At 44.7% G+C, this 18944-nt stretch overlaps 1 protein-coding gene across 2 annotated transcripts in view; it reads left to right on the forward strand.

Moving 5' to 3' along the window:
• LOC144592950 (transcriptional activator GLI3-like) overlaps positions 1–18944 on the forward strand; it is a 341472-nt gene that overhangs the window by 281911 nt on the left and 40617 nt on the right. For both annotated transcript variants that reach the window (XM_078398314.1, XM_078398315.1), the window contains one exon: positions 1444–1584. In XM_078398314.1, coding sequence (XP_078254440.1) covers positions 1444–1584 — 141 coding nt within the window. The remainder of the gene's footprint in view (positions 1–1443; positions 1585–18944) is intronic.

Raw genomic sequence — 18944 nt, forward strand, 5'->3', positions numbered from 1 at the left:
AAGATCTCGGAGAAAACCCACGCAGGTCACGGGGAGAACGTACAAACTCCATACAGTACAGCACCCGTAGTCAGGATCGAACCTGAGTCTCCGGCGCTGCATTCGCTGTAAGGCCACGGTGCCGCCCACTATGTATTGTAATGTGGAAGTATGGAGTCCAATTGCACACATCAGCATTTCATAAGCATGATAAAGGAATGAGAAGATCATAGTTTCTAATTTATCTGAAGGTATAAATATCAGTCATGACCCTGAAGAGAAGGCTGCTACACTTTGGCTTGTCTCCTGCGATCTTCCATGCCGACATACAAGATCTACCGGCCTCAGTTGGACAACTTATTTGAAAAATGGCTGTGTTGATATCGCAGTGTTCTCTCAGCATAATACTGGAATGTTAAGCTGCAGTTTCTGCTCAATGCTCTTGAGTGGAGATTGACAGACCTACCTCCAAATCCCACCATTGCACATCATCTTGTGCACTTCAATCCCCAACACTGAACTATTCAGAGTATATCTCTCGTTTCCCTTTCCCCCCCGACTCTCAGTCTGAAGAAGGGTCTCGAACTGAAATGTCACCTATTCCTTTTCTCCAGAGATGCGATCTGACCCACAGAGTTATTCCAGCTTTTCGTGTCTTATCTTCGGTTTAAACCAGCATCTGCAGTTTCTTTGTACACATTACCTATCTGTAAGCCATTCAGGTACACGGGGCCCTATGAGTTGTGGTCAAGAGCCTAGAATGCTGAGCGGCACGGTGGCGCAGCGGTAGAGTTGCTGCCTTACAGCGAATGCAGCGCCGGAGACTCAGGTTCGATCCTGACTACGGGCGCCGTCTGTACGGAGTTTGTACGTTCTCCCCGTGACCTGCGTGGGTTTTCTCCGAGATCTTCGGTTTCCTCCCACACTCCAAAGACGTACAGGTATGTAGGTTAATTGACTGGTTAAATGTAAAAATTGTCCCTAGTGTGTGTAGGATAGTGTTAATGTGCGGGGATCGCTGGGCGGCGCAGACTCGGTGGGCCGAAGGGCCTGTTTCCGTGCTGTATCTCTAAAAATCTAAAAAAAACAACTGCTCTGGGCGGCATGGTGGCGCAGCGGTAGAGTTGCTGCCTTACAGCGAATGCAACGCCCGGAGACCCGGGTTCGATCCTGACTACGGGCGCCGTCTGTACGGAGTTTGTACGTTCCCCCCGTGACCTGCGTGGGTTTTCTCTGAGATCTTCGGTTTCCTCCCACACTCCAAAGACGTACAGGTATGTAGGTTAATTGGCTTGGTAAATGTTTTTTTTTAAAATTGTCGCTAGTGTGTGTCGGATATTGTTGATATGCGGGGATCGCTGGTCGGCGCGGACCCGGTGGGCTGAAGGGCCTGTTTCCGCACTGTATCTCTAAACTAAACAATTCGGGCATGAGTGGATTGACAAGTGGATTTCTCTGTAACAGGAACAGCCGGAAGGAATGACGCTGGTCAAAGAGGAGGTGGATAAAGATGAAAGCAAGCAAGAGCCAGAAGTCATTTATGAAACAAACTGCCACTGGGAAGGGTGCACACGAGAATTTGACACACAGGAGCAGTTAGTCCATGTAAGTAATCGAAGCCAGAGACACCAGAGCTGTGGTTCTCTATGGAATTTCTGACGGTCAGATTTTTTTTTATTACAGGGTATCATATTTCTCAGCCTGAAACACAGGGCAATAGAGTGCATATTATTTATTCCAAAGAACTAAATGCTGCAAAGCCTGACCCTGTCACACGTCTGAAGCCAAAAGGAAATATTTTGTCAATTGCTCAATGAAAGAATGCTTGTGTGTTTGGATGGTGCAAGTGGAAGTGTGATTCTTTCCGAGAGTGAAATAAAGGACATTTTCATTTAAAATGTTATCGTTTCTAAACATGCGCCCGAGCTTTTGAGGTGACTTAAGTCATTGAGAGAACAATTGAGAGAAAGCGCGAAGAAACTGGAAAGGTACAAAGACCCTGATGGGAGTTATACGCAGGTTTCCGAAGAGTAGGTTCACGAGATTAATCCCTGGGATGGAGGGACTGTCATAGAAACATAGAAACATAGAAAATAGGTGCAGGAGTAGGCCATTCGGCCCTTCGAGCCTGCACCGCCATTCAATATGATCATGGCTGATCATCCAGCTCAGTAACCTGTACCTGCCTTCTCTCCATACCCCCTGATCCCTTTAGCCACAAGGGCCACATCTAACTCCCTCTTAAATATACCCAATGAACTGGCCTCAACTACCTTCTGTGGCAGAGAATTCCACAGACTCACCACTCTCTGTGTCAAGAAATGTTTTCTCATCTCGGTCCTAAAAGACTTCCCTCTTATCCTTAAGCTGTGACCCCTGGTTCTGGACTCCCCCAACATCGGGAACAATCTTCCCGCATCTAGCCTCTCCAACCCCTTAAGAATTTTATATGTTTCTATAAGAGGAAAGATTATATGTTTCATAGGAGGAAAGATTGGAAAGACTGGGCTTACATTCACTGGCGTTTAGAAGGATGAGATGGGGATCTTGTAGAGACGTATAAAATTATAAAAGGACTGGACAAGCTAGGTGCAGGACAAATGTTCCCAATGTTGGGGTAGTCCAGAACCAGGGGCCACAGTCTAAGAATAAAGGGGAGGCCATTTAAAACTGAGATGAGAAGAAAATTTTGTCACCCAGAGAGTTGTGAATTTGTAGAATTCTCTGCCACAGAGGGCAGTGGAGGCCAAATCACTGGATGAATTTCGAAGAGAGTTAGATAGAGCTCTAGGGGCTGGTTGAATCAAGGGATATGGAGAGAAGGCAGGCACAGGTTACTGATTGTGGATGATCAGCCATGATCACAATGAATGGCGGTGCTGGCTCAAATGGCCTCCTCCTGCACCTATTTTCTATGTTCTATGAGTAGCCAGGATATAGGGTACAAATTACATCAGGAAATACAATCGGCATGTAAGAAAGGCAATGTTACGGTGGGTCATGGGGGATTTCAGTATGCAGTAGACTGGGAACATCAGGTAGGTACTGCATCCCAAGGAAAGGAATTTGTAGATTGCCTCCAAGATGGTTCCTGAGAGCAGCTTGTAGTTGAGCCGACCAGGGAAGAGGCAATTCTGGATTTGGTATTGTGTAATGAACCAGATTTAATTAGGGAGCTTAAGGTAAAGGGACCACTAGGAGGGAGTGATCATCTATATACTAAAACTCTTGTTTGTTATCTTGTTTGTGACTGAACTTCAGCCAAAACGGTACACGATAGCGCGACAATTTTAGGCCCACCTTACTCACCATTGTCACTTTAGTGATAATGCAAGTAGTTTTATTGAAATCGGTCTTGTATTTTTACAGTTATTCACATTTTAAGGTTTAAAAGGAGGGGAGGGGAGGAGGGAGGAGTTAGGGAGGGGGAAGGGGGGAGAAGGGAGAGGGGAGGGGGGGGGGGTTGAGGAGAGCGGGGAGAGGGCAGGGTGCTGCACCAATGCAGGAGAGGTTTGGGCCCAATGGGTCCACTTGGTTGAGTAATATGATCAAATCAATCTGCAATTTGAGAGGGAGAATATGAAATCAGATGTGTCAGTGTTATGGTTGAGCAAAGGGGACTCCAGAGGCACGAGGGAGGAGCTGGCCAAAGATGATTGGCAAAGGGACCCTAGCAGGAATGACGGTGGAACAGCAAAGGCATGAATTTCTGGGAATAATTCGGGAGATGCAGAATCTTTTCATTCCAAAGAGGAAGAAAGATTCGAGGGGGGAGAATGAGGTTACCGTGGTTGACAAGAGACAGCATAAAACTAAAAGAAAAGGCATGTAACCTTGCAAAGACTCGTGGGAAGCCGGAGGATTGGGCAGCTATTAAAAAACAACAGAAAGGTAACCGAAAAGGCAATACGGGGAGAAGGGATGAATTATGAAAGTAAGCTGGCCAATAATATAAAAGAGGAGAGCAAGAGTTTATTCAGATATTATAAAGAGTAAGAAAGAGCCAAGAGTGGCTGGTAAATGACGCTGGAGAAGAGATAATGGGGAAATAAAGAAAAGGCAGAGGAATTTAATACGTTTTTTTCATCAGTCTTCACAGTGGAAGACACCAGCAACGTGCCTGAAATTCAAGAGGGTCAATGGGTGGAAGTTAGTGGAGTGGCTATTACTAGGGAGAAGGTGCTTGGGAAGCTGAAAGGGCTGAAGGTGGATAAGTCACCTGGACCGGATGGACTGCACCCTAGGTTTCTGAAAGAGGTGGCTTTAGAGATTGTGGAGGCATTAATAGTGATCTTTGAAGAATCACTAGAATCAGGAGTGGTTCCAGACAATTAGAAAATTGCAAATATTGCTTTGTTGTTCAAGAAGGGATCAAATTAAAAGAGTGGAAAGCACAGGCTGGTTAGCCTGACTTCAGTGGTCGGTAAAACTTTAGAGTCCATTATAAAGGATGAGGTTTCGGAGTACTTAGAAACACATGATAAAATAGGCCAAAGGCAGCGTGGTTATGTGAAAGGGGGATCTTGCCTGATGAACCTGTTGGAATTGTTTGAGGAAGTAAATAGCAGGATAGACAGAGTCAGTCGGTGTTGTTTACCTGGATTTTCAGGAAGGCCTACACTTGAGACTGGTAAAGAAGATGAGAGCCCATGGTATCAGAGGGAAGATACTAGATGCATGGACAGCAGGTTGGCTGAATGGCAGAAGGCAACGAGTGGCAATAAAAGGGGCTTGTTAGGGTTGGCTGCCAGGGACTAGTCTTGGGAGTGCTGATGCAGGATTTCCAAAAGGTTAATCTGCAAGTTGAATCAGTAGTAAGGAAGTTGAATCAGTAGTAAATGCAATGTTAGGATTCATTTCGAGAGGACTAGAATATATTTTTTAAAGGGATATAATGCTGAGGCTTTATAAAGCACCAGATGGATCACTTTTATAGTAGAGTGAGCAGTTTTAGAAAATAGAAAATAGGTGCAGGAGTAGGCCATTCGGCCCTTCGAGCCTGCACCGGCATTCAATATGATCATGGCTGATCATCCAACTCAGTATCCTGTACCTGCCTTCTCTCCATACCCCCTGATCCCTTTAGCCACAAGGGCCACATCTAACTCCCTCTTAAATATAGCCAATGAACTGGCCTCAACTACCTTCTGTGGCAGAGAATTCCACAGATTCACCACTCTCTGTGTGAAAAAAACCTTTCTCATCTCAGTCCTAAAAGACTTCCCCCTTATCCTTAAACTGTGACCCCTTGTTCTGGACTTCCCCAACATCGGGAACAATCTTCCTGCATCTAGCCTGTCCAACCCCTTAAGAATGTTGTAAGTTTCTATAAGATTCCCCCTCAATCTTCTAAATTCCAGCGAGTACAAGCCGAGTCTATCCAGTCTTTCTTCATATGAAAGTCCTGCCATCCCAGGAATCAATCTGGTGAACCTTCTCTGTACTCCCTCTATGGCAAGAATGTCTTTCCTCAGATTAGGAGACAAAAACTGTACGCAATACTCCAGGTGTGGTCTCACCAATGCCCTGTACAACTGCAGCAGAACCTCCCTGCTCCTATACTCAAATCCCCTCGCTATGAATGCCAACATACCATTCGCTTTCTTCACTGCCTGCTGCACCTGCATGCCTACTTTCAATGACTGGTGTACCACGACACCCAGGTCTCGTTGCATCTCCCCTTTTCCTAATCAGCCACCATTCAGATAATACCGTTCAGATTTTGGTCCCCATATCTGAGGAAGGATGTGCTGGCTGTAGAAAGAGTCCAGAGGAGTTTACGAGAATGATCCCGGGATTATTGGGTTAATGAATGATGACTGCTTGACGGCTCTGGGCCTGTACTTATTGGAGTTTAGATGTATGAGGGGGGACCTCATTGAAACATACCCAATAGTGATTGGGCTGGAAAGAGTAGATGTGGAGAGGATGTTTCCACTAATGAGAGAATCTGGAACCGGAGAGCACAGCCTCAGAATAAAAGGACGCACCTTTAGAAAAGTTGAGGGTGAATTTCTTTGGTCAGTAGGTGGTAAATCTGTGGAATTCATTGCCACTGACGACTGTGGAAACCACGTCATTGGATATTTTAAAAACTGAGATTGCCAGGTTCTTGGTTAGTGCATTGGAGGGAGGGCAGGACACTTGGGTTGGGAGGGAAAGTTAGATCAGCCGTGATTGAATAGTGGAATTGACTCGATGGGCCGAATGGCCTAATTCTGCTCCTCTGACGTGTGAACTTACTAATATGTAAACGTCGATAAAGTCAAAAGCATCAACATCCATCCGCACCTACTTCAAATTCGACTCACTCATTACCAGTTCCATACGCTTCATCCGGGTTCTCATGCTGAAACAATCTGGTAGAAGGATGAGAGGAGATCTTATCGAAACGTATAAGATTATTAAGGGGTTGGACACGTTAGAGGCAGGAAACATGTTCCCAATGTTGGGGGAGTCCAGAACAAGGGGCCACAGTTTAAGAATAAGGGGTAGGCCATTTAGAACTGAGATGAGGAAAAACTTTTTCAGTCAGAGAGTTGTGAATCTGTGGAATTCTCTGCCTCAGATGGCAGTGGAGGCCAATTCTCTGAATGCATTCAAGAGAGAGCTGGATAGAGCTCTTAAGGATAGCGGAGTCAGGGGGTATGGGGAGAAGGCAGGAACGGGGTACTGATTGAGAATGATCAGCCATGATCACATTGAATGGCGGTGCTGGCTCGAAGGACCGAATGGCCTCCTCCTGCACCTATTGTCTATTGTCTATTGTAAATCGTTTTTGACTCAAATTGATTTTTCACTCATATCCCCTGTTGATCTGCCCCTCCTCGGCTTAGATGAAAGTAGTGTGTTTTAGTTGAACTACCGGAGGATGCTTCTAAGAATCTGCCCAGGAAAAGCTGAAGCCTTGAGATGGCCAAGGGGAAAGAAAAATATATAAAGCAGAGAATGTCTCCTGTTTGTTGTGTGGCTGGGTTACTGAGTTTTTCTTTTTGGCAGCAGCAAGATTGAGATGGGTTAATGTTTCACTGTGGACCAGCAGCCTGAACTCCATGCTTTATCTCAATTACACTGTTAACAAGTCAATTGTCTTGGGATTATAAGTGTCGATTGGACTATCTTTTCCAATCAGAGAGACATTATTATTGAGTTTATGTTAATGACATTTTTTTTCAGATTGTGCAGAAAGGAACTGCAGATGCTAGTTCTGGAGTCACTCAACAGATCAGGCAGCATCTCTGGAGAAAAGGGATTGTTAACTTTTCAGGTCGGGACCCTTCTTCAGACCGAGACTCTGAAGAAAGGTCCCGAACCGAAATGTCACCCATTCTTTTTCTCCAGAGATGCTGCCTGACCCGCCGAGTTACTCCAGCACTTTGTGTCTATCTTTCGTTTCAGCTTGTTTTTTTTTTAATGTAAAAGGCCGACTGAATTATTGCCCTGTTTGTGCTGGCACCTCTGCTTGCTCAAACAAGCGTTGGGTTTAGCTTCATGTCTGAGGTTGGCTCTCCCTGGGATATTCACAGTTTAAATTATGAGCAGGCTGTTTTTATAAGTGCAGGGTGCACGTGTGAGTGTTACCTTTCAATGCTTTTTCTGTTGGGGTTAATAGAAAACAGTACCAGCTCGGGCCAAAGTCGCCACTCCCAATAATTGATATCCTTCTCTGAAATAAGGCTGTTGACTGCATTTCAAGGTCTTTGTTAAAGGTTCTCGGTAATCCTGGCAATTTTTGCCCTCGGTGATGCACCTTTTAAACTATGCTGGTGGAATGTCAGAGCTGTTGAATGGTGGAGCAGAGGCTACATGTGTTTCACATTAGTCAAATCACAAACATTGATGGAAGCACAGGAATTCCTCTCATGATTGCGTGCCACAACAAACTCATTTACATTAAGCCTGAGAAAGGAAAACTGATGTTGCATTCAGATTATTAAAAAGTGCGCTGGATGGTTCAAAGTTTCACTAAAAGTCATGTCGGTGTTTCAACTTATGTTGCAAACCTCCATATGGGAGCAGGAGGGGTTTTCTCGTTGCTCTGAGGCACCAATACTAACTCTTAAGAAATAAACCTCTGCTAAAATCAAACGTTTAGATGAGTTTCTTGCCCGATCTATGCAGAGGGAGGTCACAAACAATGTTTAAGAGTGATTTTCGAATGTGAAGAAAGTCTAGATTGATTGGGTAACTTTGTGCTTTGTTTTGCTTGTGATGTTTTTAGTCTACCCAGTTGGTAATTATTTTCGAGGTCGCAAGGCATTGGCCGACTCTACAGATGTTATTGTCTACGTTCCCTTATCCCATTTCCAGCCATCATCGTGCTATCAGACCTATGTTGTGAAGGTGTACAGTGACTTGCAATTGCTGAGCAGTCTTGTCAAGTTAGGAAGAGGGGATGTTCAACGAGATCTGGGTGTCCTAGTGCATCAGTCACTGAAAGGAAGCATGCAGGTACAGCAGGCAGTGAAGAAAGCCAATGGAATGTTGGCCTTCATAACAAGAGGAGTTGAGTATAGGAGCAAAGAGGTCCCTCTACAGTTGTACCGGGCCCTGGTGAGACTGCACCTGGAGTACTGTGTGCAGTTTTGGTCTCCAAATTTGAGGAAGGATATTCTTGCTATTGAGGGCGTGCAGCGTAGGTTCACTAGGTTAATTCCCGGAATGGCGGGACTGTCGTATGTTGAAAGGCTGGAGCAATTAGGCTTGTATACACTGGAATTTAGAAGGATGAGGGGGGATCTTATTGAAACATATAAGATAATTAGGGGATTGGACACATTAGAGGCAGGAAACATGTTCCCAATGTTGGGGGAGTCCAGAACAAGGGGCCACAGTTTAAGAATAAGGGGTAGGCCATTAAGAACGGAGATGAGGAAGAACTTTTTCAGTCAGAGAGTGGTGAAGGTGTGGAATTCTCTGCCTCAGAAGGCAGTGGAGGCCAGTTCGTTGGATGCTTTCAAGAGAGAGCTGGATAGAGTTCTTAAGGATAGCGGAGTGAGGGGGTATGGGGAGAAGGCAGGAACGGGGTACTGATTGAGAGTGATCAGCCATGATCGCATTGAATGGCGGTGCTGGCTCGAAGGGCTGAATGGCCTACTCCTGCACCTATTGTCTATTGTCTATTGTCTTAGATTTTTAGATTTAGACTTAGAGATACAGTGCGGAAACAGGCCCTTCGGCCCACCCAGTCCGCGCCGCCCAGTGATCCCCGCACATTAGCACTATCCTACACACACTGGGGACAATTTTTACATTTACCCAGTCAATTAACCTACATACCTGTACGTCTTTGGAGTGTGGGAGGAAACCGAAGATCTCGGCGAAAACTCACGCAGGTCACGGGGAGAACGTACAAACTCCGTACAGACAGCGCCCGTAGTCAGGATCGAACCTGAGTCTCCGGCGCTGCATTCGCTGTAAGGCAGCAACTCTACCGCTGCGCCACCGTGCAGCTCCTATGAAATTAATTTTGAGAGACAGCACTTTGGGCTATTAACGTTTTCTCCATTAAAATAAAAATCCATATATTATTTTTTTTAAATCTCTTTATAGCATTCATGGTTTATTTTTCTCTTGCTCAACTTTCTCCTTCTGACTCTCCATATTCCCTTTCTTCCTTTAAATCTGATCCCTGGTGCAAAGTCCTGTGTGGTTTCAATTTTCTTTCTCGTTGATTGGCATTCTGCCTGCTATTTCAGCACTCCTGGTCCCACTGTGATATCATAAAACTTTTTCACTCAGAGAGTTGTAAATCTGTGGAATTCTCTGCCTCAGAAGGCAGCGGAGGCCAATCCTCTGGATGCTTTCAAGAGAGAGTTAGATAGAGCTCTTAATGACAGCAGAGTCAGGGGGTACGGGGAGAAGGCAGGAACGGGGCATTGATTGTGGATGATCAGCCATGATCACATTGAATGGCCGTGCTGGCTCGAAGGGCCGAATGGCCTACTCCTACACCTATTGTCTATTTTATTCCACATTCCCGTTGCTTGTTTCCATAGTGCTATACTATGCTCTGGTAACGGTTGTCAATAATAGTTATTTGTACCAGCATCTGCAGTTATTTTCTGATAGTTATTTGGGTGTAATATGAGCGATTATATTAGCTGCAGTAGTTTATATGCTTAGTGCAGTCATCCACAATGTCAAAGTGTGTCCCCTATATTTCCCACTAACTTAGTAATGTTATAAAAATAACACATGGGTGGGACAGTTTTTTTTCTCCTGTTTTCTCGGCTGCGTAAATGCCAATATCCTTAGTCTCCCCAGGTAGCCATTGTATGAACATGCAAATTAGGGGAAGCAGTAGGCTACTTGATCCCTCAAGACCACTCCTCAATTTAATAAGTGTAAGAAAATAACTGCAGATGCTGGTACAAATCGAAGGTATTTATTTCACAAAATGCTGGAGTAACTCAGCAGGTCGGGCAGCATCTCAGGAGAGAAGGAATGGGTGACGTTTCGGGTCGAGACCCTTCTTCAGTCTGAAGAAGGGTCTCGACCCGAAACGTCACCCATTTCCTTCTCTCCTGAGATGCTGCCTGACCTCCACAATTTAATAAGATCTTGGCTGAACTGATTAGAAAAACTTAAGGGCCTGTCCCACTTAGGTGATTTTTTAGGCGACTAGGCCGTCGCCACACGGTCGCCGGGGTGTCGCCCGTACAGCCGTGAGTCATCTCCAAAGAGTCGTAGCGTCTTTCTGTTCGCCGCTGGATTTTGAGATGTTTGAAATTTTTCGGCGACTTGTTGGTTTGACGCCAATGAGCGCAGCTTGACGTCTCCTGACGTAAGCGCAGTCGTAGGTTGTCGCCAGGCGACGGAGGTTGTCATCGGTGCTGACTTCGGTGAATTCCATTGGCGACTACCTACGTCAACCGGCGACAGGTACCGGCGTCAAAACCGGAGGCCAAAATGACGTGAATTGTCTTCAGTTGTCGCTGACAGGGTCGCAGCTTGTCGTAGCTTGTCGCGGGTGGTCTAGCTTGTCCAGTCCTTTTATAATTTTATACATCTTTATAAGATCCCCTCTCATCCTTCTAAACTCCAGTGAATACAAGTCCAGTCTTTCCAATCTTTCCTCATACGACAGTCCCGCCATCCCGGGGATTAACCTCGTGAACCTACGCTGCACTGCCTCAATTGCAAGGGCGTCCTTCCTCAAATTAACGGGTAATATGCTTGACTTTTCTTTTCTAGTCCCAATGAACAAATTCACATTTTCCCGCATTATAATCCTTGTACCAGATCTTTGCCCATTTAATTAATCTACCTTTCCACCTTTGCAGCCTCATGTGTTTCCCACAACTCACTCTTTGTATCATCAACAAATTTAACAACCATAACTTTGGTGCCTTCATGCAGATCATTGAAATAATTTGTAAAAGTTGAAGTCCCTGCACTTATCACCAGTGGCAGACCCACTCATTACATCTTGTGAAAGGCCCATTTATGTCTCGGCTCTGTTTCCAGTTAGCTAGCCAACCTTCCTCCCGCATCCATGTGTTGCTGCCTAATCCGTGACCTCTTATTTTCTGCAGTAACCTTTGATTCTATGTTTCAAGTCGCTATTTATCTTCAGTTACAATGTTTTTCATTGTTCCCTGTCCGGATGTTTTTAAACCCCAATTTTTTAATTGTACCAACGTGCTATCAATCCTACATTTAATGGACAATTTACAAGAGACAATAGAAGTGGAAAACGCTGGAAAAATTCAGCAAGTCAGGCAGCACTTGAAGTCCATACATTTTCAGATTTTTTTTAGATTTAGAGATACAGCACGGAAACAGGCCCTTCGGCCCACCGAGTCCGCGCCGCCCAGCGATCCCCGCACACTAACACTATCCTACACACACTAGGGACAATTTTTACATTTACCCAGTCAATTGACCTACATACCTGTACGTCTTTGGAATGTGGGAGGAAACCGAAGATCTCGGGGAAAACCCACGCAGGTCACGGGGAGAACGTACAAACTCCGTACAGACGGCGCCCGTAGTCAGGATCGAACCCGAATCTCCGGCGCTGCATTCGCTGTAAGGCAGCAACTCTACCGCTGCGCCACCGTGCCGCCCGTACATGCTCTTGAAATAATTAGAAGTAATCTCTCATACGCAACCAAGAACTCCCTTCCATTGAAACTGAAAAGTAAAGAACTTTTATGCTGGAAATTGCATATGCTGGAAGTCTGAAATAAAAAGTCAGAATGAAAATGGAAACAAGCAGTGGATCAGCATCTGTAGAAAGATGTTGGTGTGGCACGGTGGCGCAATGGTAGAGCAGCTGCCTTCAGCGCCGGAGTCGCGGGTTCGATCCTGACTACGGGTGCTGTCTGTACGGAGTTTGTACGTTCTCCCCGTGACCTGCGTGAGTTTTATAATAATAATAATAATAATAATAAACATTTATTTTATATAGCGCTTTTCCAAGTGCTCAAAGACGCTTTACAAAAACAGTCATGACATAAAAACAAACAGACGAACTATCCTGACGGAGAAGCGGCGAACAAATAGCGCCAGCGTCCTCTCACGTCAGGGTCCGGCAGTAAACAATAAAGAACACAAGACACACAATTACAATTTTTAACACAAACAGCCATCACAGTGATTGCTCCAGGCACACCCTCACTGTGATGGAAGGCAAAGAAAAGTCTTATCTCCTCCTCATTCTTCTCCCGTGGTGCCACGAGGCGATCGAGGCTCCCGACTTTTGAAGCCCCCACCGGGCGATGGTTTTCACCGAGATCCTCGGTTTCCTCCCACACTCCATTACGGGTACAGACTTCCCGCCTGTTTCCAGCTTTTTCACTTGCCATTGAGGCAGTGCAGCGCAGGTTCGCAAGGTTAATCCCTGGGATGAAGGGGCTGTCATATGAGGAAAGATTGGAAAGACTAGGCTTGTGTTCACTGGAGTTTAGAAGGATGAGAGGGAATCTTATAGAGACGCATAAAATTATAAAAGGATAAGATGCAGGAAAAATGTTCCCAATGTTGGGGGAGTCCAGAACCAGGGGCCACAGTCTAAGAATAAAGGAGAGGCCATTTAAAACTGAGGTGAGAAGAAACTTTTTCACCCAGAGATTTGTGAATTTGTGGAATTCTCTGCCACAGAAGGCAGTGGAGGCTAATCCACTGGATGAATATAAAAGAGATTTAGATAGAGCTCTAGGGGTTAGTGGAATCAAGGGATATGGGGAGAAGGCAGGCACAGGTTATTGAATGTAGATGATCAGCCATGATCACAATGAATGGCGGTGCTGGCTCGAAATGGCCTCCTCCTGCACCTATTTTCTATGCTTCTATGTTATTTCACATTTCCAGCATCTGCAGTTCCTTTACTTTTCAATTACAAAAGAGAATGAGAAATTGCTTCCAAATTCTTTTGAGCGCATGTGTATCTGAGCGGTTTGTATTGTAAGAAAATAACTGCAGATGCTGGTACAAATTGAAGGTATTTATTTCACAAAATGCTGGAGTAACTCAGCGGGTCAGGCAGCATCTCTGGAGAGAAGGAATGGGTGGCGTTTCAGGTCGAGAAGGGTCTCGACCCGAAACGTCACCCATTCCTTCTCTCCTGGGATGCTGCCTGACCCGCTGAGTTACTCCAGCATTTTGTGAAATAAACACCTTTGAGCTGTTTGTATTGCTGTATTCTCTTGATATCAGGAATACAAGGACAGGGATTCACCACTGTAAGTCGCCATGGCCGATCTATAACCTCTTCGGCTTCCCGGTTAGGCTCCATATCCCTTGATACCCTTGCTGAACAAAAACCCTTTCATGATCTCAATCTTTAACATGAGATTGCCCCAGCACTGTATTTGAAGGGAGGAAGATCCAGTCATCCACTATTCTGTGCAGGGGGAAAGTGCTCTTGGCTTTCCTTTTTTAATGACCCAGCTGTGATTTCCTCTTCGTTCTTGACTCCACCAGTATTTTCTGCGTATCCATCCTACCCCCTGGCTGCAGTGGCGGCAATAATTGTAATAAACATTGTGTGTTCCTGTCGAGGAGAGCCAGCATTAGCGGGTCATTGGGAATCAGCGAGGTGACATTTCCACTGGCGAGCGGCTTAGTTCATTATCTGACACGTCATGACTCAGGGTGATGGAAGTCACTTGGTTGATAGCTTCTCTGTAATATTGAGCCTCAATTGTAATTGCCGCTTGGGAAGATGGACATTGCCGAGGAGAATTGATCTCAGGTTAACATCAGGCAACGCTGCTTGTACAGTGAAGTGTCTAGACTTTGAAGCATCTTTACCACAAGAAGCCTGATCCTGTTTGGACGTGATGATATATAAATGTTGCATTTTTAGCTGGAATTTAACCCTTTGCACCTCCGGCAAATGGCACTAACATTGTTTCTTTGCTGGGAACAATTCAACAAGCACTGCTGATACAGTGTGTGGTAAAGATGTGTAGACACTTGTCTGTGCAAACACGGAGACCTGTCTTGGAAAGGTTCCACAACGACTAATGTAATGGAATATGGAATGGAATGGAGTACTTTATTGTCACACGTGACAAGGCAAAGTGAAATTCTTTGCTTGGATGCCCCAATGTATACAAACAGCAGCCACCTACAGCGCTGCCAAAGTTACAAGCAAACATTTCCGTCGGGACTGACTCCTGACCTTGAAGAGTTACATGGGGACCAACTCCCGGTCTGGAAACATTTCCACGGGAATTGAGTTCTGGCCGGGAGCCATTTCACACGGACCAAGTACTGGTTCCACAGGGATGATCTCTGGGTTTGGAAACGTTTTACCAGGAATCTGTCCGCAGTGATGGGCACCTGGCAGACAACAGCTCAAAAGAGTTCAGGTCATAGTTGATAACATCTCCGCAGATGCTCTGTGCAACTGGGAATTATTGAAAATGAGGAAGTCTGTGAGGCTGAACGACCTGGAGGACAGCTTTGTACCTAGATGCTGAAATGAATCCGATTCATTTGTATATAGTTCTTAATTTGCAAATTGAGCGTAAAATGGTTTCCTGCATATTAGACTGAAGGTCGTTTCTGAGTAGTTCCAGTTTAGTTTATTGTCATGTGTAGCGAGGTACAGTGAAAAGCTTTTGTTGCGTGCTGTCGACAGCGAAAAGCCAATACATGATTGCAATCGAGCCTTTAGCAGTGTATAAATGATTAGTGCAAGATAAAGTGAACAAAGTCTAATCAAGGATAGTCCAAGGGTCACCAATGAGATAGATAGTAAACATAGAAACTTAGAAAATAGGTGCAGGAGGAGGCCATTCGGCCCTTCGAGCCAGCACCGCCATTCATTGTGATCGTGGCTGATCGTCCACAATCAGTAACCCGTGCCTGCCTTCTCCCCATATCCCTTGATTCCACTAGCCCCTAGAGCTCTATCTAACTCTCTCTTATATCCATCCAGTGATTTGGCCTCCACTGCCCTCTGTGGCAGAGAATTCCACAAATTCACAACTCTCTGGGTGAAAAAGTTCCTTCTCACCTCAGTTTTAAATGACCTCCCCTTTATTCTAAGACTGTGGCCCCTGGTTCTGGACTCCCCCAACATTGGGAACATTTTTCCTGTATATCTAGCTTGTCCAGTCCTTTTATAATTTTATATGTCTCTATAAGGATAAGGATTGCTCTCAGGTTGTGGCAGGACGATTCAGTTGCCTGATAACAGCTGGGAAGAAACTGTCCCTGAATCTGGAGTTTTGTGCGTTTTCACACTTCTATGCCTTGATGATGCTGCAGGCCTTGCCAGGGCAGCATGAGGTATAAATAGAGTCAATGGAAGGGAGGTCGGTTTGTGTGATGGTCTGGGCTGCGTCCACAATTTGCTGCAGTGTGATGGCCTTCAGGAAGTGGCGTCCTGCTCATTCATGGTCCGTTACTGTACGCGTGCTTGATATTTGCAGAGTGCCGGTCATGCAGTTAATGATGTGGTGGGTCACTTGGTGCATGCTTTCATTCTCTGCCAGTTGAAATTTGAGCTTTTGATAGACATTTACGACCGTTGTCCTTCACAATAGACAATAGACAATAGGTGCAGGAGGAGCCCATTCGGCCCTTCGAGCCAGCACCGCCATTCAATGTGATCATGGCTGATCAATCTCAATCAGTACCCCGTTCCTGCCTTCTCCCCATACCCCTTGACTCCGCTATCCTTAAGAGCTCTATCCAGCTCTCTCTTGAATACATTCAGAGAATTGGCCTCCACTGCCTTCTGAGGCAGAGAATTCCACAGATTCACAACTCTGAACTCTGACTGAAAACGTTCTTCCTCATCTCCGTTCTAAATGGCCTACCCCTTATTCTTAAACTGTGGCCCCTTGTTCTGGACTCCCCCAACATTGGGAACATGTTTCCTGCCTCTAACGTGTCCAACCCCTTAATAATCTTATACGTTTCGATAAGATCTCCTCTCATCCTTCTAAATTCCAGTCTGAAGAAGGGTCTCGACCCGAAACGTCACCCATTCCTTCTCTCCAGAGATGCTGCCTGACCTGCTGAGTTACTCCAGCATTTTGTGAATATATACCTTCGGTTTGTACCAGCAGCTGCAGTTATTTTCTTACACTCCCTGTTCTGAATGAGCAGCTTTTTCTTTTGTTGATAATAACAAAATAGAATTGAAACCACTGTTTCATATTTATTTGCTTGTGGTTTCGGTGGAAGCTTTTAGTTTATTGTTGTATCCGACTGAGATGACAGATAAAAATCCCATTTAAATGAGTAGCAAATATGTGCCACGTCTCAAAAGAAACAATGGTCACTTGCGGGTCATCCACTGTTGGTTTGCTAAGTGGTTATTGCTTTCCGTTTTGGTCGAGATGCGACATTTGCTGTTTGTAAGAATATTAACAAAAACAATGCATCTACACCCATAAGACCTGTGCCCTACAGACAACCGAGATTCCATATCCAGCAGAGGAGATAAAAGTTGTCAGTCGAAAATGAAAGAACGTTCATTCCTGTTTTCCCTCCTTGTGTTCAGGCGAGATAAACTACAGTGGAGTTTGAGAGCTGTACCATATTGCTTCTGGCAGGGACTTTAATTGGTATAATGCAGATTTTTTTTTTGATCAGCACCGATTATTCTGCTTATCTATCCTCACCATCAGAGTTTGTGATGAAAAAGCCTTTGGTGAAACATAGATGTCGTGTTTCCTCGTAAAGCAGTTTTGCCGATTGACATCTGAAAGAAAAAGTCTGATTTACCAGCCTTTAATTGATTACACTGCGGACTAAGTAACAATCCAGACCCAACCGATTTGTAAAATTGCTTAAAATGCAGTCTCTTTGTGATTGTATTATATAAATCCATTCAGGCTACCGGAGAGACTTTGTTCATCTTCTGAGATACTTGGGTATTTTAACTGTTAAATCTATCTTGTTGTGCTTATGCAGTAGTTAGTAGATAAACTGGTAGGGTAAAGATTAATAACCAGTTGCACTGCTATCAGTGCCTGCTTGTCGATTTTCTGGGATTGGGCTGTCTGTTCAGCATGAAAATTATTGATTAAATAAAACTTGTTATTAGGGCAGGGTGTGATCCATAATCACAAACAGTGGTGGACATCGTTCTTCCCAAGCAACACTCATGCATCAAAACCTTCCACGATATTTCATGTCACCTGCTCTCTTTTACTTTGTTCTACTGGTGTGGACTGCAAAACACGTCGTCTCATTCCGTCTCGCAACCTTTGCTCTCTCTCTCGCAAGATACCGATGCCCCATCTCAGCCAATGTCGTGCACTGCAATTGCCAGCAAACCCTCCTGCAGCAGGCAAAGCATGAATATATCGAATGCAATCACACTTCATTTCAGGAAATCTGCAATACCTACTCCCTGTTCAAATTTTGTTTCAAATACTATTTCCTCCCTCTGAGACCGACCGAGTTGAATAGTTTGAGATAAAAGCATAAAATGATGGAAGCTCTCGGCAGTTTGAGCAGGGTCTGTAGAAAGAGAAATGGGGTTAATATGTTTTAGTTTAGTTTAGTTTAGTTTAGAGATACAGGCCCCACAGATTAGAGATACAGGATTAACATAGAAACATAGAAAATGGGTGCGGGAGGAGGCCATTTGGCCCTTCGAGCCAGCGCCGCCATTCATTGTGATCATGGCTGATCATCTACAGTCATTAACCTGTGTCTGCCTTCTCCCCATATCCCTTAATTCCACTAGCCCCTAGAGCTCTACCTAACTCTCTTTTAAATTCATCCAGTGAATTGGCCTCCACTGCCCTCTGTGCCCTAGAATGCATGTTCTCCATCTTAATGTTATCAATTGTTCAAACTATTTTCTAAGCAACCGGATAATAACACTCTTTTCAAGTACCAAGACTGTGAGCAAATAATAATGATTTATGTGTAATGGCGAGAAGTATACAGCCTATATCATATCTCAAGTGGTCTTAAAATATATCAACGTTTTATTAGCAAACACAGTTTACTCAAAATATAATTTAGTGAAGATTGTTGCATTGGGGGGAGGGGGAGATTGGGGGGGGGTCTTGCAATCGACCTTAAAAACAATTTGCTAATTATCTGTTGCCGAACGAAAATGTTTTTAAAATGTGCTGTAGTTCTAAAAATCTGGTTGCCTGCGTGATCCTCCACAAGGTTCGGGCTGGCGCCGCCGGCAAAGCTGCAGTTTATTTCAGTTCTTCCTTTTTACAAGGGCTGCACTGTTGAATAAACCAATAATTTCAGTCTAATTCCTTGCTGAATTGCTATGGAAACATTGTTTAAAAAGTCTCCACACTGGCAGTTTCCTGACTCTGGATCAACTTTGCTGCCAGTTCAATTCAGCCAAGTTCTGATTCTCATTCCGTGCACACTTCTGAAGTTGTAAAATGATGTTTGTTTCATAGAGCTCTCAATTATGAGGAAAAAATGGCCAAAGCATTCATGCTGTTAAAAGAAATTGTTATTTGTGGCATTCACCAATGAAGCTGCAGTTTGTTTCCATGTGCTTGATGTACTCA

The sequence above is a fragment of the Rhinoraja longicauda genome, chromosome 4 (genome assembly GCF_053455715.1).
Source record: "Rhinoraja longicauda isolate Sanriku21f chromosome 4, sRhiLon1.1, whole genome shotgun sequence".
Classification (NCBI taxonomy): domain Eukaryota; kingdom Metazoa; phylum Chordata; class Chondrichthyes; order Rajiformes; family Arhynchobatidae; genus Rhinoraja; species Rhinoraja longicauda.